At 42.9% G+C, this 26513-nt stretch overlaps 1 protein-coding gene across 10 annotated transcripts in view; it reads right to left on the bottom strand.

Moving 5' to 3' along the window:
• Window positions 1–26513, bottom strand: part of LOC143691340 (maestro heat-like repeat-containing protein family member 1) — a 180858-nt gene that overhangs the window by 56626 nt on the left and 97719 nt on the right. For 7 of the 10 annotated variants that reach the window (XM_077169664.1, XM_077169666.1, XM_077169665.1 and 4 more), the window contains 17 exons: window positions 19998–20096; window positions 19426–19504; window positions 18765–18875; window positions 17244–17317; window positions 16184–16300; window positions 15934–15978; window positions 14946–15090; window positions 14300–14343; window positions 13398–13557; window positions 12845–12897; window positions 12178–12285; window positions 10113–10229; window positions 3016–3138; window positions 2512–2664; window positions 1606–1728; window positions 1193–1272; window positions 390–525 (listed from right to left, as the gene is read on the bottom strand). In XM_077169664.1, coding sequence (XP_077025779.1) covers window positions 390–525; window positions 1193–1272; window positions 1606–1728; window positions 2512–2664; window positions 3016–3138; window positions 10113–10229; window positions 12178–12285; window positions 12845–12897; window positions 13398–13557; window positions 14300–14343; window positions 14946–15090; window positions 15934–15978; window positions 16184–16300; window positions 17244–17317; window positions 18765–18875; window positions 19426–19504; window positions 19998–20096 — 1767 coding nt within the window. The remainder of the gene's footprint in view (window positions 1–389; window positions 526–1192; window positions 1273–1605; window positions 1729–2511; window positions 2665–3015; window positions 3139–10112; window positions 10230–12177; window positions 12286–12844; window positions 12898–13397; window positions 13558–14299; window positions 14344–14945; window positions 15091–15933; window positions 15979–16183; window positions 16301–17243; window positions 17318–18764; window positions 18876–19425; window positions 19505–19997; window positions 20097–26513) is intronic. The other 3 variants (XM_077169668.1, XM_077169667.1, XM_077169670.1) reach the window with 3 other exon arrangements.

Raw genomic sequence — 26513 nt, forward strand, 5'->3', positions numbered from 1 at the left:
CATTTCAAAGTACCCTTTGCCTGCTATTAACTTGAATGAATCTATCATTTTCATAAGAGAATTTATGTCTGCTTAGAGCTCTAGTGGAGTGGGAGTTCCCCAACAATATAGTTTCCCTGAACCCCCTCTGTTCCCCACTTCTTAAGCCATGGTGGGTTTGGGGCTCTACTCTAGGAGTTAAATAAGTGACCCTAGGAAAAAAGCAAATCTCACGAGCAGAGCTCAGATTACATAATCCAATAGCCCCTTCATCATAGGCAATCTTCCTTCCAATTATTTTGTTTTTTTTCCCAGAAGATGGAAGAGATTTACATAAAATTGTCAAATCTATACCTCTTACCCTTCCAAAAATAAAAAATTACAGAGACAACTATCAAAGAGTTAATTACCACATTTGTTTGGGCATCCTTGGGACTGGATGCTTCCCTCTGCAGAACTTCTGCGGGTGGCAGGCAGAGCACGCTTTTATAGCACGTTCGAAGTAGTTCTGCTCTTTCTTCTGGCTCTAAGAGGGGTGTGAGCTGACTAGGATCCGGGAAGAAGCAGAAGTGTAATCAAAAACAGGCAGGCAGAAATAACAGCTGAGAACGGGAAGAAAGGATAGTAGAGAGAGAGATGATGGAGACAGAGGAATAGGTGGGAGAAAGAAAGGGAGATGCCAGAAGAAAAGTTAATTAAAAGAGAAAAGGGAGGGAACAGTGTGAAGTGGTAAAAGGGGCCAGGAAGATAAGAAGAAAGGAATAAGGGGAAATAGGGGAGGTCTAACTCTTTGGGGGAGGGTGGTATTTTTATTGCGGTAACAGAGGTACAACTATCACAGGCAAAGATACCTAATACTTTGGGATGATATATTACTTTTTGGTTCCCCAGATGTTTGAGGAATGTAGGGGTCAGAGATGAAGATGGAGTTGTCTGGTCAGGGACAGGGCTGAAAGCAGAGGGAAGCCTGAGGCAACAGAGACAGCAAGTGCCTGCAGATGTGGAAGAGGCAGTCTCTGCCAGGTGCTCTGAAAATTCCAGCCAAAACGTCTTGGCAAAAGGAAGTGGGAGACCTTATCCAGTAGATGTCCACTACTGCCTAGAGAACCTACCCTAGAAGCAAAAGCAGAAAATGCGAGGTGGGGAAGGATGAGGGGATAAGGAATTGAAAAAAGTCAGAACAAGGAAGATACAGTGGATGCCACAAGGTTACCTGAAGTTAGTGATGATGTTCATCGCCTTCTGTCTAAGGCAGCTGGAGATAGAATTCATTGGCTCCTCCTTGATCAGCTCCTATGACCGCCCCCAAGGCCAAGAGGATTGTGAACCCATTTTTCTTTCCTTCCCCTCCCCCCTCTTGAGCCTGCATTCACAAGAAGGCAGCATGAAGTAGCTTCAGGAATTTCCAAAGACCAGACTCTCAAGGACAGCACTTTCTCCTACACCCAACCATCACTGCCCCATAGCATTCACTTCTACCTTGAAGATGGGGAAAGGAAAAGGAAACTGGAAAATCTGGACTTCTATGTACCAGTACTAGCCAAGGAGCCCTACCAATGGTTTCCATGGTGACCCATCCTCCCTCATCCCTTCATCTGTACCTCCATCCTCCTGAGCGTTACATACCATCATGAAGGCTACCATTTTTTGTTTGTGGGGGCAGTGCAATTGGCAGGTGATGGACAGGCTGCTCAGGATGTCTGTCAGGTTGGCCAGAGAGTTCAGGTAATCCAGCTTCAAGTTCTTATCCTGTACCAAGCAGTATGCTCAGAGACCTCCAAGGAGGATCGGGGCCAGGGAGACCTACCTACACATGACCTGAAGGATGGGGAGCTAAACCTCCTATAGTGTGAGACCCAGCATCTTCCCTCTGAGGGCAGCCAAGAGAAAGGAAAGCCTATGGCATCCCTAGAGGGGGAAAAGGGCCATCCTTCTCGTCAACTCCATTCTGGAACTTCCCCTTCACACAACTCTTAAAATTAGGATAGGTCTAGCTTTCTTAGCTCTCAAGACATTGTCTTTCCAGCAAATAAGTTCTACCCTAAGGACGTACAGTGCTGGCAGATGGCCAAGTAGGAGAAGGGCTTGTTTTCTCTATGCTGGAGACAGCCATGTGGTAGGAAAGAATTATCCGTTAGCCCAGCCCTGGGCAAATAACAAAGGTAGGAAAGTAGTTTGGGGCTCCCTCTACCTCCCTTGGCTGCTTCTACATATAAGTGTGTTTAAAAATTTTAGGCATCACCCTTCCCTTCATCGGAAAGGGCTGTGAAGAGCCTAAAGGCGTTTTAGGTAGCATGCCAGTAGGAAAGGAGGCATTTTTCTGAAGACCAAAATTTACTGCTCTTGCCTCAGGCCGGTCAGAGTTTCAAAGTATCAGAGTAAGTGACAGGATTAAAATAGGGGTTGGGGGGGGAAGCAACTGTAACAGCCCCACCTCCTGAGTGCCATTCAAGGCAGAGCATCTTTTCCTCTGAGGTGGGGGAGACAAGGAGAGCAGGGATGGAACATGGGAGAAGAGTAAGTAGAAAGTACCTTTTCCACAATGCAGTCTTGATAGTGTTGTAGAACTAAGGCCAGCATAGCTTCTAAATGCACGGAGATGGCTTCCTTGGTCTCTAAAATTATCTTGCTATAGCTTAAGTAGATGGTGTTACAGACCAGCCCCCACTCCCCTTGCTGATGTTCCTATAGAGGGAAGGGGGAAACTTGCATCTCCGCACATTCCCCTTGCTTGATGGGGAAACAGAGGATTGGAGAGGGAAATGAAAACAGAGCTGTGGGCTAGTAGCTGGGATAGTACTGAGGTCAGGAGACAGAGGGAGCAAATGACACCAGGGTCTGGAGCATGGGCACGAGGGAGTAAGTGAAAGGAAAGAGATGTTGAAACCTCCTCCTGGTTGATCAGAGAGAGAGAGGAGGCCTTAAGGATCTAGAGATGAACCATGAGACTTCAGAGAGAGGAGGAGGCTGCAGTGATGGGGATGCCTTATAAGGCATTGAGTGGGAGGCTGGCAAAGCCCCTGGGAAAGCCATCACCTTCATCAGTTTGAGGATGGATGATGTGTCCTTGTTGGTGAGTATCGTGCTGTATTCTTTCAGCTCATCCAGGGCTATCTTCAGGTGTTTCAGGGACACGATGCTGAATGCCATAGCAATGCCCTGTAATGTGGACAGCCTCAAGCCCATGCCACAGCTCAGGAGAGCCCAGCATCTGCTGTGCTCCCCAAGAGCCAGGGATTTAGAGAAGAAAGGGAAGGTAAAGAAAGGGAAGGGAAATTTGGTCTTCTGGACATGAACTGTTTAAAATCCAGATGGAGAACCAAACATCTTTGCAAAAAGGAATTTAAGAGTCAAGTAATTACTGATTATGAAAAATAAGAGTCACAGAATTGATCATCTCAATTCCTATGAGTTCTACGCTATAGAATAGAGAGTGCTTACATATACTAGGAATTCAGAGAAGGGCTGTTTTGAGGTGGGAATGGAGGGAAAGAACAAACCTGAGGTACATTAAGGACAGGATTGGAAGCTAATTAAAGAGGGGGGAAGATAGGAGATCTACAGATAATGCCAATATTTCTAATCTAGAAGAACAAGAAATAGCAGTAACTCTGGTCAAAACGGGCAGGTGGCAAAGGTAATCAGTCTGGGGCGGCAGAGAGGAGGAAGGAGTGAGTTCCTGAATGTGTCACATATAATGTAATGATAGGACATCTAAGTGAAAATGTTGTAACTTGGTGATGGGTCTGAATGTTGGGGCTAGAAGTGTGGATCTGGGAATTGAAAACCGAGCAGGAGCTAGAAGAGCAAGCTTGGGGATTCTCTAACCCCTGCCAGAAACTGTCTTTAACCTAAATCCCTTTACCTCACAACAGGTTTTCTCGATTTGTTTGTCAGCCAACCCTCTTCCTAGAAGCCACTCAACAAGGCAAACTGAATACAGAGCTGTGTTAGTTAGATTCAGTCGTCAACTTGGCCAGGTGAGCATACCTAGTCTTGCTGCTGCGGACACAAGTCAATGGTACGTGAACCTCATCTGTTGCTAATTACATCTGCAGACGGCTAGGAGGCGTGTCTGCTGCAATGAGTGACGTTTGACTTAATTGGCTGGTTCTTAAATGAGAGAACACAATGTAGCACAGCCAAGCAGCTCGGCATTCCTCATCTCAGCACTCGCAGCTCAGCCCAGGCCTTTGGAGATGCAGAAAGAAGCCACCCTGAGGAAAGTTGTTGGAACCCAGGGGCCTGGAGAGAAGACCAGCAGAGACCATCCTGTGCCTTCCATGTAAGAAAGAACCTCAGTGGCAAGTTAGCTGCCTTTCCTCTGAAGAACCAACAAAATAAATCCCCTTTTATTAAAAGCCAATCTGTCTCTGGTGTGTTGCATTCCGGCAGCTAGCAAACCAGAACAAGAGCTAAAGGAATACACCAAGATGCAAATGTCAACTGTGTGCCACCTGCTCATTAATGATTCTCCCTGAAGGAGGGACCACCATTAAGACTTTGCAGCAAGAGAACGCAGAGCGGAGGGGAGCAGAGGACAGTAGACCAGGGAAGAGATGAGACATTGGGAGACTTGTAGACTTATGGCCTTCACATAGGTGAAGGGAAATTTTGCCTAGCTAGAAAACAGGGACTAGTAAAGAAAGCATCATAAGGGGCTTCTGTTCTGTTCCTTTCCTCACGCCCTACCTTAGTTATGGGTGCCAGCTTATGGCAGCCACCATCATCATAATTTACCATTAGTTTGATCCTCATACTGAAGCTCTGAGGTAGATATGATCATCCCCATTTGACAGACAGGGGAAGTAAAATTCCTAAATCTAGGTATCCAGCCCAGAGCTGGGTTGCAGGTCTACAAGGCTTCTAAACATCTCCACCTGGATATATAAAAGCACCCTGAACTCTCGATGTCCAAAACGGAATGCATCCTTTTCCTCCCTTCTTTTCTCCTGCATTTCCTGGTCAGTGAAGAGTATCATTATCCTCCCATCTGAGCATGCCAGAAAACAGGAACCAACCTGTCCAGGATCCAGACTGGACATCCCCCTCCCTTATTATCTTCTTTCCTCATATCCAGTCCATCCCCAACTGCTGGTAGAGGAGTAAACTTTACTTCTCTGTCAAAGAACTCTGTATCCCAGTCAAACCAGACCACTGATTGCTCTGTAGACATGCCCCCAAAGTTCTTGCTCATGAATCACGGCTCAGTATGTTATGTCTAGTGGGTATAACAACCTGCGTCACAAAGTTTTCTAAGCTAGGCATTTGCAGCTCACATCCCAACCATATCAGAAAGCCATTATATGTCATAGTGACCTCACATAGCATTTAGTAAGGCTCTTCTATGTAGTTAGCTCATTTCTTCCTGTACATGTCTAGTCTCCCAATGATACTGGCTTTGCAGTGTGAGCCCAAGAGGCATGCCTTTTATTTATTTGGGCTTGGTAACAACTTGATGATAGCCATGGTGGCTTTCATGGATGCTTTGAGAATCTGGCAGGGAAGAGTCCCTGGGGAGGAGAGGTATGATGACATTGATGCCAGCTTCTCAGTATTCAGCACATATAGAGTGCAGCATGCCAGACATTGTTCTAAATGCTTTTACAACTTTAAGCCTCAAAACCACTCTATGCCACAATATCACTTTCATGGTATTTCTGCCAAAAATACATGTATCCATGAGGTACGCTGAATTGTGTCTCCCATAAAGACATGCTCAAGTCCTAACCCACTGCCCTGTAGATGTGGATTCACATCTCTCAGATAAGGCAAAATCGAATCAGGTTGGTGAGCAGTCAAAATAGTGGTTAAAACAGCATGATAGGGTGGGCCATGGTGGCGCAGCAGGTAAGAATGCTTGCCTGCCAAGCCCGAGGACCCGGGTTTGATTCCCGGTGCCTGCCCATGTAAAAAAAAACCAGCATGATAATGGCATAAAGATAGATATACTGACCAATGGAATCTAATAGAGTGTTCAGAATTAGACCCTCTCTTCTACGGACAATTCATCTTTTTTTTTTTTTTTTTTTGGCAGGGGGAGGTGTGTGGTCCGGGAAGCAAACCCGGGTCTTTCATATGGCAAGCAAGAATTCTACCGCTGAACTACCCTTGCACTGCCCGACAACTGATCTTTGATAAAGCAGTCAAGCCAATCCCCTAGGGACAGAGTAACCTTTTCAATAAATGGTGTTTGGAAAACTGGATATCCATATATAAAAGAATGCAAGAGGATCCATATCTTACATTCAATAAAAAAATTAACTCAAAATGGATCAAAGACCTAAATATTAGAGCTAAGATCATAAAACTCTTAGAAGAAAATGTAGGGAAATATCTTTTAAATCTTGTAATAGGAGGTGGTTTCCTAGACCTTACACCCAAAGCACAAAATAGATAAATGAGATCTCCTCAAATTTTTTTTTGATGCACACTTTTGTGTATCAAAGAACTTTGTTGGGAAAGTAAAAAGGCAGCCTATGAGGGTGCCTCATTGGTTCAGTGGTAGAATGCTTGCCTTCCATACCAGAAGCCTTGGTTTGATTCCTGGACCATCCACCAAAAGAGAAAAAGAAGGCAGCCTATGCAATGGGAGACAATATTTGGAAACCACATATCAGATAAGGGTTTAGTATCCAGAATATATAAAGAGGTTCTTCAACTCAACAACACAAAGAAACCCAATTGAAAAATGGGCATAAGACACGAACAGACACTTCTAGGAAGAGTAAATACAAATGGCTAAAAGTCACATGAAAAGATGTGCAACTTTACTGGCTATTAGGGAAATGCCAATCAAAACCACAATGAGATATCATCTCACACCCACTAGAACGGCCATCATAAAAAAAAAATAGAAAATGACAAGTGCTGGAGAGGATGTAGAGAAAGAGGCACACTTAGCCACTGTTGGTGGGAATGTAAAATAGTACAACTGCTCTGGAAGGCAGTTTGGCAGTTCCTTAGGAAGCTAAATATAGAATTGCTATATGGTCCAGCAATCACATTACTAGGTACATATTCAGAGGAACTGAAGGCAAGGATGCAAATGGACACTTTCACACTGATATTTATAGCAGCATTATTGATGATTGCCAAGAGATGGAAACAGCCCAAATGTCTATCAACAAACGAGTGGCTAAACAACATACGATAGAATGTTATGCAGCTGTAAGACAGAATAAAGTCATGAAGCATGTAACTATGTGGATGAACCCTGAGGACATTATGCTGACTGAAAGTAGCCAGAAACAAAAGGATAAATACTGTATGGTCTTACCAATATGAACTAACATTAATTAATGAGCTTGGAGAGTTAAAGTTAATGACACAGGTTATTGAGAGATAGAAATAGGATAGAGATTGGGCATTTGGCGCTGAAGGGATACAGACTGTGCAACAGGACTGATTGTAAAAATTCAAAAATGAATAAAACAATACTACCTGATTATAGCACAATAATATAAGTACATTGAATGAAGCTGAATGTGAGTATTATTGAGGGAGAAGGCCTGGGGGCACGTAAGACACTAGAAGGAAAGATAGAGGATAAAGACTGAGAAGGTATAATTTAGGAATGCCTAGAGTGGACAATGATGGTGATTAAATGTACAAATACAAAAACATTTTAGCATGAGGGAGAACAAATGAATATCAACATTGCAAGGTGTTGAAAAAAGTACAATCAATACAAGCTAGGGTCTGTAGTCAACAGCAACATTGTAATATACCTCCACTGTATGTAACAAAGGCATTACACCAAAACTAAAGGTCAAAAAGCAGGGAGGATGGGGGAGGGGTATGGATTATTTGGATAAGAAAAGGAAATGTCTTCAGATAGATTGTGGTGGTGAAGTCATGTCTATTTACTTAGGTTGGATAGTATGATGCATGAATAAAACTGCTTAAGAATGAACACAGAAACAAGTGCTAGAGAAAATGTGGAGAAAGAGATGTACCTAGCCACTGCTGGTAGGAAGCTGAGACATGTAACCCGTCTGGAAGGCAGTGTGGTGGTTCCACAGGAGGCTAGGGGTAGAACTGTCATTGATACTGCAACCCTGTTGCTCAGTATATACCTGGAGGAACCGAGTGTGGGGATATGAATGGACATTGGCCCACTGGAGTTTATGGTAGCAGTGTTCACAATTCTCAATGGATGGAGGTGGCCTAAGGGTAAAATGACTAAGGGAAGGAAGGGGGAACTATGGTGTATACATACAATGGACTACTGAGCAGCTACAAGAAGGAATGAAGTTGTGAGGCATGCTACTAGGTGAATGAACCATAAGGACAATATGTTGAATAAAATGGCAGAAACAAATAGACAAATATTACACCATGCCTCACTCAATGGAATAACTATAATGTACAAACTCAGTGAACTGAAGTCAAGAGCATGGGTTAACAGGTTGCGGCCTATTGTAAAGGGTCTTAGATTGTAAGCTCTTATAGCAGTCACATATATTCATAAGAGTTGTAACTGTTATTTCTAAATTCTGGGATACTGAACTGTTTGTATAACATGATCATTCTTAGAAACTTTGGGTAATGATGTATCACCTGAGACTCAAGAGTTAGGACTCTGAAGTGATGAAAGTCAGCACTACCTCATACAGCAACTGTTGAAAAAGTAATCAGACTTCTAATAGAGATATGAATGAAGCTGATATGGATAGCTAAGGTAAATCAGAATACAGAGTAAAGGATGATATCATCCATATTTTAAAACTTCAACTTCTGTGTGAGACTAAAGGAAGAGAAGTTTATTTGGTGCAAAATTTATGTTTTGGGCAGCACATTACCTAATTTAACTTGTATAGTGAGTTTAGTCAAACACCATAAGTATATGGAAACTTGAATAGAGAGTGAGATTTTGTTGGTTTGTCCAGGATAGTCTGATGCCCCAAATTATCCAGAGTAATTTGGGCAGTGAATAAAGAAGTATCTGCAAAGTCCCCTTTGGAGACTGGGGAGAAAGGAGGCAACATTCAACTTCCACATTTGGAGAATTTGTGACATTCTCACAAGCAGTGGGGACACCAATACAAACAGGCACAGCCCTTGATCTAGGGATTCGCCCCTCTGAAACTTATTCCTCAAAGGATAAGCTAAGCCTACTTATAATATGCCTAAGAGTCACCCCCACAGAACCTCTTTTGTGGCTCAGATGTGGCCTCTCTCTCTAAGCCAGCTCAGCAGTGAACTCACTGCCCTCTCCCCTACGTGGGACATGACTTCTAGGGGTGTAAATCTCCCTGCCAACTTGAGACAGAACTCCTGGGATGAACCAGGAGCCAGCATCATCGGATTGAGAAAGACTTCTTGACCAAAAGAGGGAAGAGAAAAATGAGACAAAATAAAGTTTCATCAGCTAAGAGATTTCAAACAGAGTCAAGAGTTTATCCTGGAGGCTCTTCTTACATATTATATAGATAACCCTTTTTAATTTATGGTGTATTTCAGTGGCTGGAAGGAAATACCTGAAACTGTTGTGCTGTATTCCAGTAGCTTTGACTCCTGAAAATGATTATATAACTATATAGCTTTTACAATGTGACTGTGTGATTGTGAAAACCTTGTGTCTCATGCTCCTTTCATCCAGCACATGGACAGATGAGTAAAAAAAATAAGGATAAAAAATAAATAAATAATGGGGATGTGTGGGTTAAGGGTAAAAAGTTGGGTAGATTGAAAAACTGGGAGTTAATGAGAGGGAGGGGTAAGGGGTATGGGATATATGAGTTTTTTCTTTTTTTTTTCTTTTTTCTGGAGTGATGCAAATGTCCTAAAAATGATCATGGTGATGAATACACAACTATGTGATGATACTGTGAGCCTTGATTTTACACCATGTATGGTCTGTATGTATATGAAGATTTCTCAATAAAAATATATTTTTAGAGACTTTTAAGAAAGCTTCCTATGAGTTAGGTACCATAGCTTCATTTTACAGAGGGGGAAACTGAGGCACAGCAAGAAAGCTTCTATAACTGGCCCAAGCACACACAGCTAGTAAATGGCAGAGCCAAATTTTAAACTAATGGTCTGGCTGTGAGGTTCAAGCCCTAACCAACTTGCCATCCTGCCTCTCAAACTAAATGCTCCCTCTTTTTCAAAGCCCTCTGCCTCACCTCCCTCTCCAGCAGCTCCTCGTGGGCAGTTTTTAGGATGGAGGAGAGCATCCTCTTCACCAGATTTTGATTCCTCGAGGTCCGCAGGGTGAAGCCAAAAAATTTATACAGGAAGGCCTAGGGGTGGTGGGAGGGCAGGGTCAAGCATAACTCGGTATTGGGAACCGAATCATGTCCCCACAAAGGGCATGTTCAGGTCCCAACCCTGCTCCTGTGGGTGTGAACCCTTTTGTAAGGAGGACCTTTGAAGATGGCATTAATTTAGGTGTGTCCAACTGAATGAGGTTGGGCCTTCAGCCAAGAGGGCTGAAGTCCTTATTAAGCAAAGGAAATTGGACACAGATTGGAGAAGCCATGGGAAGCAGCCCAAAGCTGGAAGTCAACCAGCTTCTTTCAACCTAGAGGAGAAAGAAGATGCAGCCATGTGCATTGTAATGTGACAGAAAATCAAGGAACCCCAAGATTGCCGGCCAGTCAGAGGATACCACCTAGAGAGGGAGCAAGCCTTCTAGCCTCAGAAACTGTATGCAATGAAATCCTGTTGATAGAGCAACCCATTGTATGATATTTGTTTCAGCATCTAGGAAACTAAAACACTTGGAATGAGGTTAGGGCTGCCTTTCAGAGACTAGTTTTATAACTGAGCCCTACCACCTCCCCCCCCCCCCCCCATCCTCCACATAGGCCTTCCCTGGCCTCTGTAGGGTTCTGGATAATGCAGCAATCTGATAGGACAGGGGCTCAAGCTAGAAGGAAGAGAAAGCTGCATTTCTCATTTCTCAGCCTCTTAGGGTATTGCTCATCTTTTAGAAACTTTTCCTGGCACATATACTTCCCACTCCAGCTGGGAAATAACAGTTCCTTAAATTTGCATAAGCTTTACAGTTAAAAAGTACTTTTATCTCATCTTTATCTTTCTCTCTTCTAAATTTTGATGGGCTTTATCCTCACTTTCACACAGTTGCACTGTCTACCTTGTACTGCCCATTTATATACTCACTGCCTGCTTTCCCACCTCAGGGTCCTTGCATTTCCCATTTGCTCTGCCTGGTACACTCCCCTCCCGGCCTCCCGACTCTTCAAAGAGCTGTCTCATTCTTATCTTTCAGATCTTGTCTCAGGTAGCCTTCCATGACCGCCCAAGCTCACAGTACTGTTTCCCTTAGAATCTCTTCACAATCACTCATTGTCTTGTTTAAGTATTTGCTTGGTTAGTTTCTAATTCTCCAACCTGTCAATCTCTAGCCAGAATATAGCTGAGGGTGGGCCACAGTGGCTCAGCAGGCAAGAATGCTCACCTGCCATGCCAGAGGACCCGGGTTCAATTCCCGGTGCCTGCCCATGTTAAAAAAAAAAAAGAGAATATAGCTGAGGCAGTGTCCATCAAGTTCATAATCCCATCCCCACTGCCTGTCCCCATGCCAGATACAATAGGTAAATGGAGACACTAGTTATTGAATGATTTTCCTATCTGGTTCCAACTCACCCCCTAAATCTTTTTTCTACAGCATTTTTTCTCCCTGTAGCAAACACTGTGGGTACGTTGTCCAAATCCTAGAACTCCTTGCTTTTCTTGTCTGCAGGCAGTGTTTTGAAGGGTTCCCACAGTACCTTCTCCTGAAGATTGCCCTTTTCCACTCACTTCTATATCCCCAATACCAAGCACATCAATAACCCGAGGTATGTCTCAGCTATTATTTGAATTACATTGCTGGAATCTGACACTAAGGTCAATAATCTTTCCACTATACTCAAGCACCAATTCCACTCTGTTACAGAATAGCTGGGAGATTCAATTAAGACAATGGAGAGCAAACTGCATGATAAAGCCTAAAATACTAAGCAAAGATAAGACACTTGATATTCTTGTGGTTCTTGGCTGGCCACCTACCTCCTTGTCCTCTCTGTCCCTCAATTCCTCAGGACACAGGAATACTGGTTTGCTCTTGCCGCCTACACCTTCACTTTTTGAACATTTCTACAATCCTTCCCTACCAGCCTCCACCCCAACGTCCCCCCTTGAAACCACCATCCACCTCCTACTCCTGCACACACATAGACACACCTTCTCTTCATCATCCTCATTGTAAAAACTTATGTTCTCCAAGATGACTTGGGTGAGTTGCTCCAGCCAGCTGTCATCATTAATGGCCAGCAGTGACTGACTTGAAAACTGAGTGGAGGGAAGAACAAGACAACAAAGAACAGTGGCGGGAATTTTCTGCCCAGCAGAAGTGGGGTAAGAAGGCAATAAGAGACAGTCTGTAAATATGGATGTAGAAAGGGCTCAAGAAATGGGAAACAGCTGAAATACATGGGTGGAGGGTGGTCAGGACTAGAGAATGACAATGCAAGGATGATGCCAGTAATGCATACAAAGCCTTTTCCCATTTACACAGCACGATCCTACATTACCCTATTTAATACTGGGAGATAGGAGTCATTGTTCCCATTAAACAGATGAAAATGCTGAGGGCTGGAAAGGCTAAATAACTCCCAAGAACACTCAGCTGGGGCTCAATCTTTTACTATTCTTGGAGGTGGGACATTAGGGGTCTGAAAGGTGGGTTGAGGTTTAGGGGGGCCAGGAAGCCAAGGTGCTGCAAAGAGAGGTTCCCATGGCAGGGAGCTTCCTTGTTCCTGGCCTTAGCCTCCCAGGAAATCCTGAAGGGGGAAAGGGGACAAGAGGAAGCAATGTTGGTGGAGGGAGGTCTCTCTTGGGGAGCACTCACATTAAGCAGCGTGTTCTCCCAATCCTTAGGATTCAGGTTCTTCTCAGTGTGATCTGGGAAAGGAGAGAGAGCATGGGACCTGCCAAGTCTGCAGGCCCCACCAAAGGAATAGAACCAACATTTGAACACTACGCCAGGATCTGTATACCCATCCTCTCATTTAATTCTCATAGCAATCCTAAAGGATAACTATTATCCCACTTTACAGAGACTCCTAGAGATGAGTGACTTTCCAAGGGATGAACACATACAGCTAGTCAGTGTCAGAAAAAGGACTGAAACCTGGGTTTATCTGGCTCCAAACCCCATGCTTTTCCCTGATCCTCCACCCACAGGACGGGGCAGCAGTAGCCTGGGAACTCTGGAACCACAGTTTAGCCCAGGCAGAACACGGGCTAAATAAGAAGACTCATCAAAATGACATTTTATAGAGACAGAGAGGCTGGTCGCTGGTCTCCTCATCTCAAGGAGGGTTCATCCAACACCTCAGGACTCCATCTGGAGGCTGCCTTACTTCCCAGCTCCATTCCTCCCCTGCCAACTGGCCCCTCACCATTCAGGAACTTCAACATCTGGGGAATCATCTTCATCCACAGCACACCCACATTTGAGTGGATGATGGGGTGCAGGGAGGTAATAGGATGCAGGGCAGATAATAGCCTTAGGGAGCTTTCACCAAACTCCTTTTCTCTATAGGGCTTCAGGGAAAACAACTGAGAAACAAGAGAAATAAATAGGAGGCAGATAAAAGGATTTAAGAGAAGGGAGTGGGGAAAATTAGAACAAGCCCATAGAATAGTAGAGCTTAGGCCCTCCCCATTATTTTCCACCTGTTAGCTCCTATACATCCTCCAAGATGCTCTCAAAACATCCCCACCTCTGTGATGCCTTCCTTGACTCTCAGAGGCCAAGTTAGCCCATTGCTCTTTTAAGATCCCATCGCAGCCCATATATTACTCTATTGGTACATTTTTCATATTCAATTACGGGTCATTATTCCCATGTTTGTCTCCTCCACAAGACTGTGAACATGACAATGTCATAACCATACCTAGTCTGTCCTTCAAGTTTTCATAATGTCCCCAGAATAAACAGAGAAACTCTAAACATTCTGTGAAAATGTGGTCCAGAAAGTTAACAGAGAAAAGCTTACATTGACGCCATATGAGAGAGAGACTAAGTCCTCCCCTCCCCTACTCCTTCCCCATATCCCAGGTCCCATCCCTGGGCCCCAGTTCCCTCCTCCTCCAAGTTCTATAACCTGGACCATTTCTCTCCTGGGCCTCCTGATCCTTGGCCTCATCTCCTTACTCCATGTGCAGCATAACACCTGGCACAGAAGAGTGCTCAGTATTTGAGGAATGATTGGATGGATAGATGGATGGATGGATGGATGGATGGATGGATGGATGGATGGATGGATGGAGACATAATTCTCATCCCAGTATCACTTACCACCAGATGAGTTAGGAGTTTCTGTGGAGAGACGAACTCGTTGGCTATGATAAAGAGAGGATAAAGAAAGATGAAAGAGTCAGTACAAGCTCCAGGGTGCCCAAATTCCAGCCCCACTAGGAGCCCACCCTCAGGACTTGAGAACAGGGGCAAAAGCAAAGCAGAGAGGGAAGATTCATGCTATGGGGAGCTGTGATGTTTTGACTCAACCTAAATAAACAAACCATTACATTTTTGATTTAAAAACATTTAAAAATCACCAAGAAATGTGCTGGACACACATCCGTAGCCACTGGGGTTAAAGGTCAGGGAAGGGGTGAGTATAGAGTGAGTCTCTCAGTCAGGACAAAGTAGGGACTAAGGGTCTGCATGACCATGACTTTGTAATTAACAACATTTTTAGTGGAGACCCCTTTTCATCCATGGTGAGAGACCCAGTGGCCTCTGTACCCCTAACCCTAATCCTGTCCCAACCCTCAGCCTCTCCCTCCACTCCACATCTGCACCCTTCTCCTCACCCCTGCAGGATCTCAGCCTACCCCCACACCACCACCCCAAACCCATGGCAGCCTGAGTTTCATGGCTTGTCCCCCAGCCTGAGTTTCATGGCTGGTCCCCACAACAGACTACCCACCCCCATACTTACGCCTGAGATGAAAGTTGCTGAGGTAGGGGGCCTGGCCCAAAGCCCGAGCCTTCAGAGCCATTTCTGTGGCTGTCTTAGTCAGGACCACGAAAGCCAAAGTATTGCTGGGCTGACACACCAAGTTTATCAGTTTGGGGAGAGACACCTGGCAGGGGGCATGGCAAGGGCTTCAAGGCCAACCTCCAGAACGGTCCCATTAAACCTCTCCTGGAGGAGCAATTGAGCCTGGCATATATCACCACCACCCCCTTCTCACTTGCCCTTTCTCTCCTCTCTCCCACCACCCCCCACTTTCTCTTTCTCTCTCTCTCCCACACACACACTCACACATGTGCACATGTCCTCCCACCCCATATTGGTAAAATACAACCAAGGTCTTGATTAAAATTACAGCAAGAAGGATCTGATCGGATAGACAGAGGAGCTTCCTGAAATGTGGAAGTGTGTGACTTGTAATGGCCTTCATTAGGGAATATTCCAGAGGCAAAAGAAATGCTAAAGGTCAGGAGACAGAGTTTGCTGGGAGGGGGAACAGCTGCAAGTTCAAAAAGAAGGAGAATATATCACAGCAGTCCTTTCCCTCCTCCTCAGAGCCTTTACTCAACTCTGACCCAGTCATTGGCTCAGTTGAGCCACCAAGAATACTGAAAGGGCAAATAATCACCCTTGTTTTATAGAAGGGGAAACTGCAGTTCAGAGAGCAATCTGCTTCAAGATTTTACTGCTAGAAACTGGCAGAACAGGACTCAAGCTCAGGCCTCCAGAATCCCCATCCAGTGACCCCATTGTGATCCACTGAGTCATCTTTCAGAGGAGGTCAAGGCACTTGAGCAGGAACAGACAGAGAAGGGGAGGGGTGGGAGAGCCAGTACAAGGGATCAGAAGGAAGGAAAGGGGAAGACAAAGGCAGTCTGGGGGATGAGGATATTGACTAGGGAGACAGGAGGGGAAGCAATAGGGTGGCCTTTTTGACCCTGGCTGTCTGTACCAGTTGTAGGATTTTCGAACACATTGCTCTAACATTCTCTTCATTCTGGAGGAAGAAAAGGAAAAATAAATATCTGACACCAATGCTAGTTGAGTCACCTGGTTCAAGGCATCTGCCAGCCTCCTGCTCAGGGTTTTAGACGCCAAAGGCCCCTTCCCATCATGCCAGCACCCCCTCCTCTTCCCTTCCTCCTCCCAACACTTCTTTTTTTCCTACTCCCTCTCCTCCTTCATGCGTGGCCCCTGCTCACTGAGGAGTTCGACTCGCTGAGCTTGATAATATAGTTGATGATGACATTCCCCTGTGGCAGGGTCAAGTAGTCATACTTGCCCAGCTTCTCCAGGAAGTTCAGAAGAGCCATCCGTACCTGTGGGATCATACATCATCACATGGCAGGACAGGAAGAGACCTGAAGGCCTGCAAGTGGGACCCCTCATGTTCCAGGTGAGCACACAGAGATCTAGAGTGGGTCCTCCTTGATGGATCACCAGTTGCTGGACCTGGCCATGTCTGTACTCCACCCTGGAATCTAACCCTCCTCACCTCCTACAAAACTCCTGAGTACTCAGAGCACTTGGTTTGCCCACTTTCTAGGTCCCCAGAGATATTAAAATTGGAAAGAGTGTTGGGTGAGGGGAGATTCTGAGTCCAGGAAGTTTCCATGTCCTGCTTTCATCAGTAAAGCTAGAAACAAATTCCACAGGTCCCAAGAGCCCATCCTTCAAGCTCCCAGGCTTTGCATTCATCTTCTGAGAATTTAGGAATTTGCTTTTAGGGAGAATGCCCATTTCTTCCATGAGATCCTCCAAACCACTCCACCTCTGCCCTCTGCCCCAGCCATCTCAATGCCTATCCTGGGATCCAGAGCTGACAGTCATCTCTGCTTTCCCCAATTCTGAGGAATCCACATCATCATCTGAAGAACTTCCTAAAAATATGGCTTTGCAGACCCTTCCCCAGACCTAATATTTGAATCTCCCCTCCCCAGACAGACTGTGAGTTCTCAGGGGCAAAATTAATGTCTTAGAGATCCATGTCCTTATAAGGCCCATCATCATGCTGCCCCCCACCCCCCCAAAAATGCTCAGAAGTGGGTAGGGACCATCTGTCTCCTAAAAAAATCCGTCCAAGCCTCTGAAGAACCAAAATGCAACCCAAGAGCAGGGATCTAGAGCTAAAATTGGCTTGATTAGTGTGCCCTACCTCTCCTCCTTATCTAACAACACCCTTCCCCTCTCCATTTTCTATGGCTTTAACGTCTCAAGAAAGCAACTGTTCTTCCAACCCCCATACCCAGCCTTTCTGCTCACTGGTTTGAGGTCGTCCTGAATCACAAGGATGACTGAATTCATCACCTCACCCTTGAGTTTTGCTGTCTGGGGCACTAGAAAAGAAACAGACACACAGTTGGAGGTCAACCTCGCCCCACCTCCTCTATTACTTTGACACATAAGAAGACAAGCAGGTGAGAAAAATTCTAGATAAGGTCCTGATCTTCAGAGGCTTGGTGGACTTTCCAGAGTTTATCTCAGCCATTCTTCTGCTTCAAGACACAGTGATATTGTCCCAGCATGGGCTGAAAAGTGGCCTAAACTCTACCATCATCAGGTAACATTGATCCCTAGTCCTCCCCATGGCTGCTGTTTTGTGTTGAACTGTGTCCCCCAAAAAGTCCTAACCCCCAGAACCTCTGAAAGTGACCTTATTTGGAAATAAAGTCATTATAAATGGAATTAGTTAAGTTCAAATGAGGTCATACTAGAGTAGGGTGGGCCCTTAATCCCACATGACTGGTGTCCTTCTAAGAAGGGGGAGGAGACAGACGGGGGGAAAGACGGCCACATGATGGCTGAGGCAGAGACTGAAGTGCTGCAGCTGCATGTCGAAGAACACCAAGGACTGGCAGCAAACTACCAGAGACTAGAAAAGGCAAGGAAGGGTAATCCCCTACAGGCTTCAGAGGGAGCATAGCCCTGCCTGTACCTTGATATCAGACATCTAGCCTCCAGACCTTTGTGGCAATAAACTTCTGTTATTTTAAACCCACCCAGTTTGCAATAATTTGTTACAGCAGCCCCCAAAAATACAGCTGCCCACACAAATGCACTTCTCCAACCAAGCTGTTCTCCCCATGCTACATACATCTCAACCTTTAGAACTTTGGCTGTTGTTTTTCGACATAATTCACAGTCCAAACCCTGTTACAATTTCCTCCCTGCTCTTGGTCCCATTTCCTACATAAAGGCCCATCTCAGCTCCCCAAATGAGCCTCTCTCTCTATTCCTACTGCACATGGCTATGCTCACATTTAAGCCACTTGTTATTTGTCTTGCATCATGATATGAGCACAAAGATGAACAGCCTCATCTTCCCCACTCAATAACAAGCTCTTTGAAAGCAAGAACTATGTTTTATTCTATGTCTTCTCATTGCCTAGCACTGTGGTAGGCACACAGCAACAGCTTTAGAAACATTTGGAGTTGAAGCCTATTCTTCAGAATAATTACAGCAGATAAACCACTATGAAACTTACTGCAAGGTAGTCCTGCTCAAGTTTTTCAGATATGCTATCTCATTCAATCCTCACTAAAATACCCTAAATGTTGGTATTTCTCTTGCCTCCATTGTTCAGATGAGTAAATAAAGGCACAGACGGAAAGTAATTTGCCCAATGTTGCACAGCTAGTAAGAGACCAACCCAAGATTTGAACCCACAGAATTTATTTCTACAAACCGTACTTTTAACTACTACGGTCTCCCAAAGAAAGGAGATCTCCTGAGAAAGAAGATCTGGTCCTAGAGCCCCAGGACCAGGCCCCATTCCCACTCACCTTCTTGGAACACATCCTTGAAGACTTCAAGGGCTGACACGATCTCATTGGTATCATTGGATTCCAAAGTCTTTCTTAGTAAGAGTACCACCTGATCATTATACAACTTGGCTATCAGAAGGATGTGAATACAAGAGAGTCAGGGAAATGTTTAAGTGGTGGGGCACAGGTAGAGGTAAATCATGCTCCTGGCAAACCACCATGGCATGCTCCATGAAGATGAAGAAAAGGAAGGAGGAAGAAAGAGACCCAGTGTTGGTCCATCATTTGCCCTGTGCAAAGCATGTTGCCAGGTGCTTTGCAGGAGCTGGGGCTGTACCTCCCCTGCCCTATCACATGCCCTCTCACTGTGACCAATGGGATACACTTCCCATGATTATCACCTTCATAGGAGCCAGGGACCACCCCAGAAGAAAGGTAACCCAATCCCAGGTTAAGAGAATAGGAACAAAGCAGATGGCATGGAGATTCCCATGAACTTTGAGATTTGCTTCATTTCAGGCAAGTCTCACATAAATTACTTCACATCTTGTCTAGAAGGATAGAAGCCCCCACAGGAACCTACACACTCTATCCAGACCAGAGATAGATACAAGTGGTCCTGAGTTCTTCCCCCATCCCACTTCCAGGGTCCTGGGGCTTGAGAGCTGTGTTAACTTACTCAGGAGGTAGAAAGATCTCAGGGCAAAGTTGTGGTTCTGCACAGATTGAGTATCTGAACTGTTGACTTTTTCACTCACCTGTGGGGAGACCAACCCCATCAACCTGGGAGGACTGAGACCAGAGCTCCAAGTGTGATGGGGAAACCAAGGCATGGAGCCATGAAAAGTGCTTGGCCATAAGAAGAACAGGAAAATAACACCCAGGAATCCACATTCCCAGCCCCAAAGGGAGGACTGTGGTCAGGAAACTAAATATCTAGAAGGTATCAGCCTTTTGACAAATGGTCAATTATCTTCTTCCTACTCTAGGCTGCAGCAGGAAGGCCCACAGCCCTCTTCCCAGAGTTCAGGGGAGCAGCAAAGGCCTGCTACCCCAGTAAATATATAGGGATGCGTTCAATTTCCCTCAAAGGGAATCCAGGCAGTTGCATATTCCCTGGAAGCCTGAGGTGTATATGGTTAGAGTAACCATGTGAAAGACACCTGTGCTGTGTGCATGTTGGGACTCGGGCTAGGAAAGCCAAAGAAAAAGAAAGAACAAGCCAGGGTGCTTCTCGCCCATAGCACTCACCTGCTTGAACAACATGTTTGCAATATTTTCCAGCTGGGATGCCAAATTTACACCTCCACAGCCACTGATAGTCAGAGCATCCAAGAGTTGGCAAATACACTGAGGGCAGAAGGACAGAGTCAGGACAAGTCCCCTCAGCGGTTTCCAGACCTCAAGAATTCACATCTTGGCGGGCCGCGGTGGCTCAGCGGGCAAAGTGCTTGCCTGCTATGCCGGAGGACCTCGGTTCGATTCCCGGCCCCAGCCCATGTAACAAAAACGGAGAAACAGAATACAATAAAACAAGAAAATGTTTAAAAATGTTTCCCTTTCTTCCTTCCTTCCTTCCTTCTATCCTTCCTTCCTTCTCTCTGTCTTTCCTTTAAAAAAAAAAAAAAAAAAAAAAAAGAATTCACATCTTCTTCTCAAGGATGGTCCAAGCCATCAATGCTGATTGTCTAATTATTCTATAGCTAAATACAGCCATGGCTATAGCCCTTTCACCGCACCAAGGAAGCATTTATTTTCAGATAGCACCCAAATTCTGAGGAAACTTTTAGTGCAATTCAACAAGCAAGTGTTGGTTGATTTCAAAGAAGCAGGATAAATGAATCAGACCAAAGCAAGAACTTTTTAGTTCTACTGTCCTCTGACTTTCAAAATTCTGAAAATCAATTCTAAAAGCCTGAAATCTTCCTTCCATCTAACAGATTCTATGTTTTTTTTAGATTGTTCTTATCCCTGTTTCCACATGGGAACATTCTACCAGACTTTTTTTTTTTTTTTTTTAATTAAAAAAAATTAACTAACACAACATTTAGAAATCATTCCATTCTACGTATGCAATCAGTAATTCTTAATATCATCACATAGGTGTATGGTCATCATTTCTCAGTACATATGCATCGATTTAGAGAAAGAAATAGCAAGACAATAGAAAAAGAAATAAAATGCTAACACAGAGAGAAAACAAAAATAAAAATAAAAAGTACAAAAATATATAAGAAAAAAAAAAAACTATAGCTCAGATGCAGCTTCATTCAGCATTCCAACATAATTACATTACAATTAGGCAGTATTGTGCTGACCATTTTTTTTCTTTTTTTTTTTTAGAAATCATACCATTCTACATATGCAATCAGTAATTCTTAACATCATCACATAGAAGTATGATCATCGTTTCTTAGTACATTTGCATTGGTTTAGAAGAACTAGCAATATAACCGAAAAAGATATAGAATGTTAATATAGAGAAAAAAATATAAAAGTAATAATAGTAAGAACAAAACAAAACAAAACAAAACAAAACAAAAACCTATAGCTCGGATGCAGCTTCATTCAGTGTTTTAACATGATTACTTTACAATTAGGTATTATTGTGCTGTCCATTTTTGAGTTTTTGTATCTAGTCCTATTGCACAGTCTGTATCCCATCAGCTCCAATTACCCATTATCTTACCCTGTTTCTAACTCCTGCTGAACTCTGTTACCAATGACATATTCCAAGTTTATTCTCGAGTGTCGATTCACATCATTGGGACCATACAGTATTTGTCCTTTAGTTTTTGGCTAGACTCACTCAGCATAATGTTCTCTAGGTCCATCCATGTTATTTCATGCTTCATAAGTTTATCCTGCCTTAAAGCTGCATAATATTCCATCGTATGTATATACCACAGTTTGTTTAGCCACTCGTCTGTTGATGGACATTTTGGCTGTTTCCTTCTCTTTGCAATTGTAAATAACGCTGCTATAAACATTGGTGTGCAAATGTCCGTTTGAGTTTTTGCCCTTAATTCCTATGAGTATATTCCCAGCAATGGTATTGCTGGGTCGTATGGCAATTCTATGCTCAGCTTTTTGAGGAACCGCCAAACTGCCTTCCACAGTGGTTGCACCATTTGACATTCCCACCAACAGTGGATAAGTGTGCCTCTTTCACCGCATCCTCTCCAGCACTTGTCATTTTCTGTTTTGTTGATAATGGCAATTCTGGTGGGTGTGAGATGATATCTCATTGTGGTTTTGATTTGCATTTCTCTAATGGCCAGGGACATTGAGCATCTCTTCATGTGTCTTTTGGCCATTTGTATTTCCTCCTCTGAGAGGTGTCTATTCAAGTCTTTTTCCCATTTTGTAATTGGGTTGGTTGTCGTTTTGTTGTTGAGTTGAACAATCTCTTTATAAATTCTGGATACTAGACCTTTATCTGATATGTCGTTTCCAAATATTGATTCCCATTGTGTAGGCTGTCTTTCTACTTTCTTGATGAAGTTCTTTGATGCACAAAACTGTTTAATTTTGAGGAGCTCCCATTTATTCATTTCCTTCTTCAGTGCTCTTGCTTTAGGTGTAAGGTCCATAAAACTGCCTCCAATTGTAAGATTCATAAGATATCTCCCTACATTTTCCTCTAACTGTTTTATGGTCTTAGACCTAATGTTTAGATCTTTGATCCATTTTGATTTAACTTTTGTGTAGGGTGTGAGAGATGGGTCTTCTTTCATTCTTTTGCATATGGATATCCAGTTCTCTAGGCACCATTTATTGAAGAGACTGTTCTGTCCCAGGTGAGTTGGCTTGACTGCCTTATCAAAGATCAAATGTCCATAGATGAGAGGGTCTATATCCAAGCACTCTATTCGATTCCATTGGTTGATATATCTATCTTTATGCCAATACCATGCTGTTTTGACCACTGTGGCTTCATAATATGCCTTAAAGTCAGGCAGTGCAAGACCTCCAGCTTCGTTTTTTTCCTCAAGATGTTTTTAGCAATTCGGGGCACCCTGCCCTTCCAAATAAATTTGCTTATTGGTTTTTCTATTTCTGAAAAATAAGTTATTGGGATTTTGATTGGTATTGCATTGAATCTGTAAATCAATTTAGGTAAGATTGACATCTTAACTATATTTAGTCTTCCAATCCATGAACACGGTATGCCCTTCCATCTGTTTAGGTCTTCTGTGATTTCTTTTAGCAGTTTTTTGTAGTTTTCTTTATATAGGTTTTTTGTCTCTTTAGTTAAATTTATTCCTAGATATTTTATTCTTTTAGTTGCAATTGTAAATGGGATTCGTTTCTTGATTTCCCCCTCCGCTTGTTCATTGCTAGTGTATAGAAATGCTACAGATTTTTGAATGTTGATCTTGTAACCTGCTACTTTGCTGTACTCATTTATTAGCTCTAGTAGTTTTGTTGTGGATTTTTCCGGGTTTTCGACATATAGTATCATATCGTCTGCAAACAGTGATAGTTTTACTTCTTCCTTTCCAATTTTGATGCCTTATATTCCTTTTTCTTGTCTAATTGCTCTGGCTAGAACCTCCAACACAATGTTGAATAATAGTGGTGATAGTGGACATCCTTGTCTTGTTCCTGATCTTAGGGGGAAAGTTTTCAATTTTTCCCCATTGAGGATGATATTAGCTGTGGGTTTTTCATATATTCCCTCTATCATTTTAAGGAAGTTCCCTTGTATTCCTATCCTTTGAAGTGTTTTCAACAGGAAAGGATGTTGAATCTTGTCGAATGCCTTCTCTGCATCAATTGAGATGATCATGTGATTTTTCTGCTTTGATTTGTTGATATGGTGTATTACATTAATTGATTTTCTTATGTTGAACCATCCTTGCATACCTGGGATGAATCCTACTTGGTCATGATGAATAATTCTTTTAATGTGTTGTTGGATACGATTTGCTAGAATTTTATTGAGGATTTTTGCATCTATATTCATTAGAGAGATCGGCCTGTAGTTTTCTTTTCTTGTAATATCTTTGCCTGGTTTTGGTATGAGGGTAATGTTGGCTTCATAGAATGAATTAGGTAGTTTTCCCTCCGCTTCGATTTTTTTGAAGAGTTTGAGGAGAGTTGGTACTAATTCTTTCTGGAATGTTTGATAGAATTCACATGTGAAGCCGTCTGGTCCTGGACTTTTCTTTTCAGGAAGTTTTTGAATGACTGATTCGATTTCTTTACTTGTGATTGGTTTGTTAAGGTCATCTATGTCTTCCTGAGTCAAAGTTGGTTGTTCATGTCTTTCCAGGAACCCGTCCATTTCCCCTAAATTGTTGTATTTATTAGCGTAAAGTTGTTCATAGTATCCTGTTATTACCTCCTTTATTTCTGTGAGGTCAGTAGTTATGTCTCCTCTTCCATTTCTGATCTTATTTATTTGCATCCTCTCTCTTCTTCTTTTTGTCAATCTTGCTAAGGGTCCATCAATCTTATTGTTTTTCTCATAGAACCAACTTCTGGCCTTATTGATTTTCTCTATTGTTTTCATGTTTTCAATTTCATTTATTTGTGCTCTAATCTTTGTTATTTCTTTCCTTTTACTTGCTTTGGGGTTAGCTTGCTATTCTTTCTCCAGTTCTTCCAAATGGATAGTTAATTCCTGAACTTTTGCCTTTTCTTCTTTTCTGATATAGGCATTTAGAGCAATAAATTTCCCTCTTAGCACTGCCTTTGCTGCGTCCCATAAGTTTTGATATGTTGTGTTTTCATTTTTATTCGCCTCGAGGTATTTGCTAATTTCTCTAGCAATTTCTTCTTTGACCCACTCATTGTTTAGGAGTGTGTTGTTGAGCCTCCACATATTTGTGAATTTTCTGGCACTCTGCCTATTATTGATTACCAACTTCATTCCTTTATGATCTGAGACAGTGTTGTGTATGATTTCAATCTTTTTAAATTTGTTAAGACTTGCTTTGTGACCCAGCATATGGTCTATCTTTGAGAATGATCCATGAGCACTTGAGAAAAAGGTGTATGCTGCTGTTGTGGGATGTAATGTCCTATAAATGTCTGTTAAGTCTAGCTCATTTATAGTAATATTCAGATTCTCTATTTCTTTATGGATCCTCTGTCTAGATGTTCTGTCCATTGATGAGAGTGGTGAATTGAAGTCTCCAACTATTATGGTATATGAGTCTATTTCCCTTTTCAGTGTTTGCAGTGTATTCCTCACGTATTTTGGGGCATTCTGGTTCGGTGCGTAAATATTTATGATTGTTATGTCTTCTTGTTTAATTGTTCCTTTTATTAGTATATAGTGTCCTTCTTTGTCTCTTTTAACTGTTTTACATTTGAAGTCTAATTTGTTGGATATTAGTATAGCCACTCCTGCTCTTTTCTGGTTGTTATTTGCATGAAATATCTTTTCCCAACCTTTCACTTTCAACCTATGTTTATCTTTGGGTCTAAGATGTGTTTCCTGTAGACAGCATATAGAAGGATCCTGTTTTTTAATCCATTCTGCCAATCTATGTCTTTTGATTGGGGAATTCAGTCCATTGACATTTAGTGTTATTACTGTTTGGATAATATTTTCCTCTACCATTTTGGCTTTTGTATTATATATATCATATCTGACTTTCCTTCTTTCTACACTCTTCTCCATACCTCTCTCTTCTGTCTTTTTGTATCTGACTCTAGTGCTCCCTTTAGTATTTCTTGCAGAGCTGGTCTCTTGCTCACAAATTCTCTCAGTGACTTTTTGTCTGAGAATGTTTTAATTTCTCCCTCATTTTCGAAGGACAATTTTGCTGGATATAGGAGTCTTGGTTGGCAGTTTTTCTCTTTTAGTATTTTAAATATATCATCCCACTGTCTTCTAGCTTCCATGGTTTCTGCTGAGAAATCTACACATAGTCTTATTGGGTTTCCCTTGTATGTGATGTATTGTTTTTCTCTTGCTGCTTTCAAGATCCTCTCTTTCTCTTTGACCTCTGACATTCTAACTAGTAAGTGTCTTGGAGAACGCCCTTTTGGGTCTATTGTCTTTGGGGTGTGCTGCACTTCTTGGATCTGTAATTTTAGGTCTTTCATAAGAGTTGGGAAATTTTCAGTGATAATTTCTTCCATTAGTTTTTCTCCTCCTTTTCCCTTCTCTTCTCCTTCTGGGACACCCACAACACGTATATTTGTGCGGTTCATATTGTCCTTGAGTTCCCTGATACCCTGTTCAAATTTTTCCATTCTTTTCCTGATAGTTTCTGTTTCTTTTTGGAATTCAGATGTTCCATCCTCCAAATCACTAATTCTATCTTCTGTCTCTTTAAATCTATCATTGTAGGTATCCATTATTTTTTCCATCTTTACTACTTTATCCTTCACTTCCATAAGTTCTGCGATTTGTTTTTTCAGTTTTTCTATTTCTTCTTTATGTTCAGCCCATGTCCTCTTCATGTCCTCCCTCAATTTATCGATTTCATTTTTGAAGAGGTTTTCCATTTCTGTTCGTATATTCAGCATTAGTTGTCTCAGCTCTTGTATCTCATTTGAGCTATTGGTTTGTTCCTTTGACTGGGCCATATTCTCAATCTTTTGAGCATAGACAGTTATCTTCTGCTGCTGGCATCTGGGCATTTATTCAGATTTCTCTGGGTGTCGGACCCAGCAAGGTTGTAAGATTTTTCTGTGAAATCTCTGGGATCTGTTTTTCTTATCTTGCCCAGTAGGTGGCGCACGTGGCACACGTTTGTCTCAAGTGTTTGGAATGGGTCTCCCCCGGTCACCGATCTCCGCGGTCTG

The sequence above is a fragment of the Tamandua tetradactyla genome, chromosome 7 (assembly GCF_023851605.1).
Source record: "Tamandua tetradactyla isolate mTamTet1 chromosome 7, mTamTet1.pri, whole genome shotgun sequence".
NCBI lineage: Eukaryota > Metazoa > Chordata > Mammalia > Pilosa > Myrmecophagidae > Tamandua > Tamandua tetradactyla.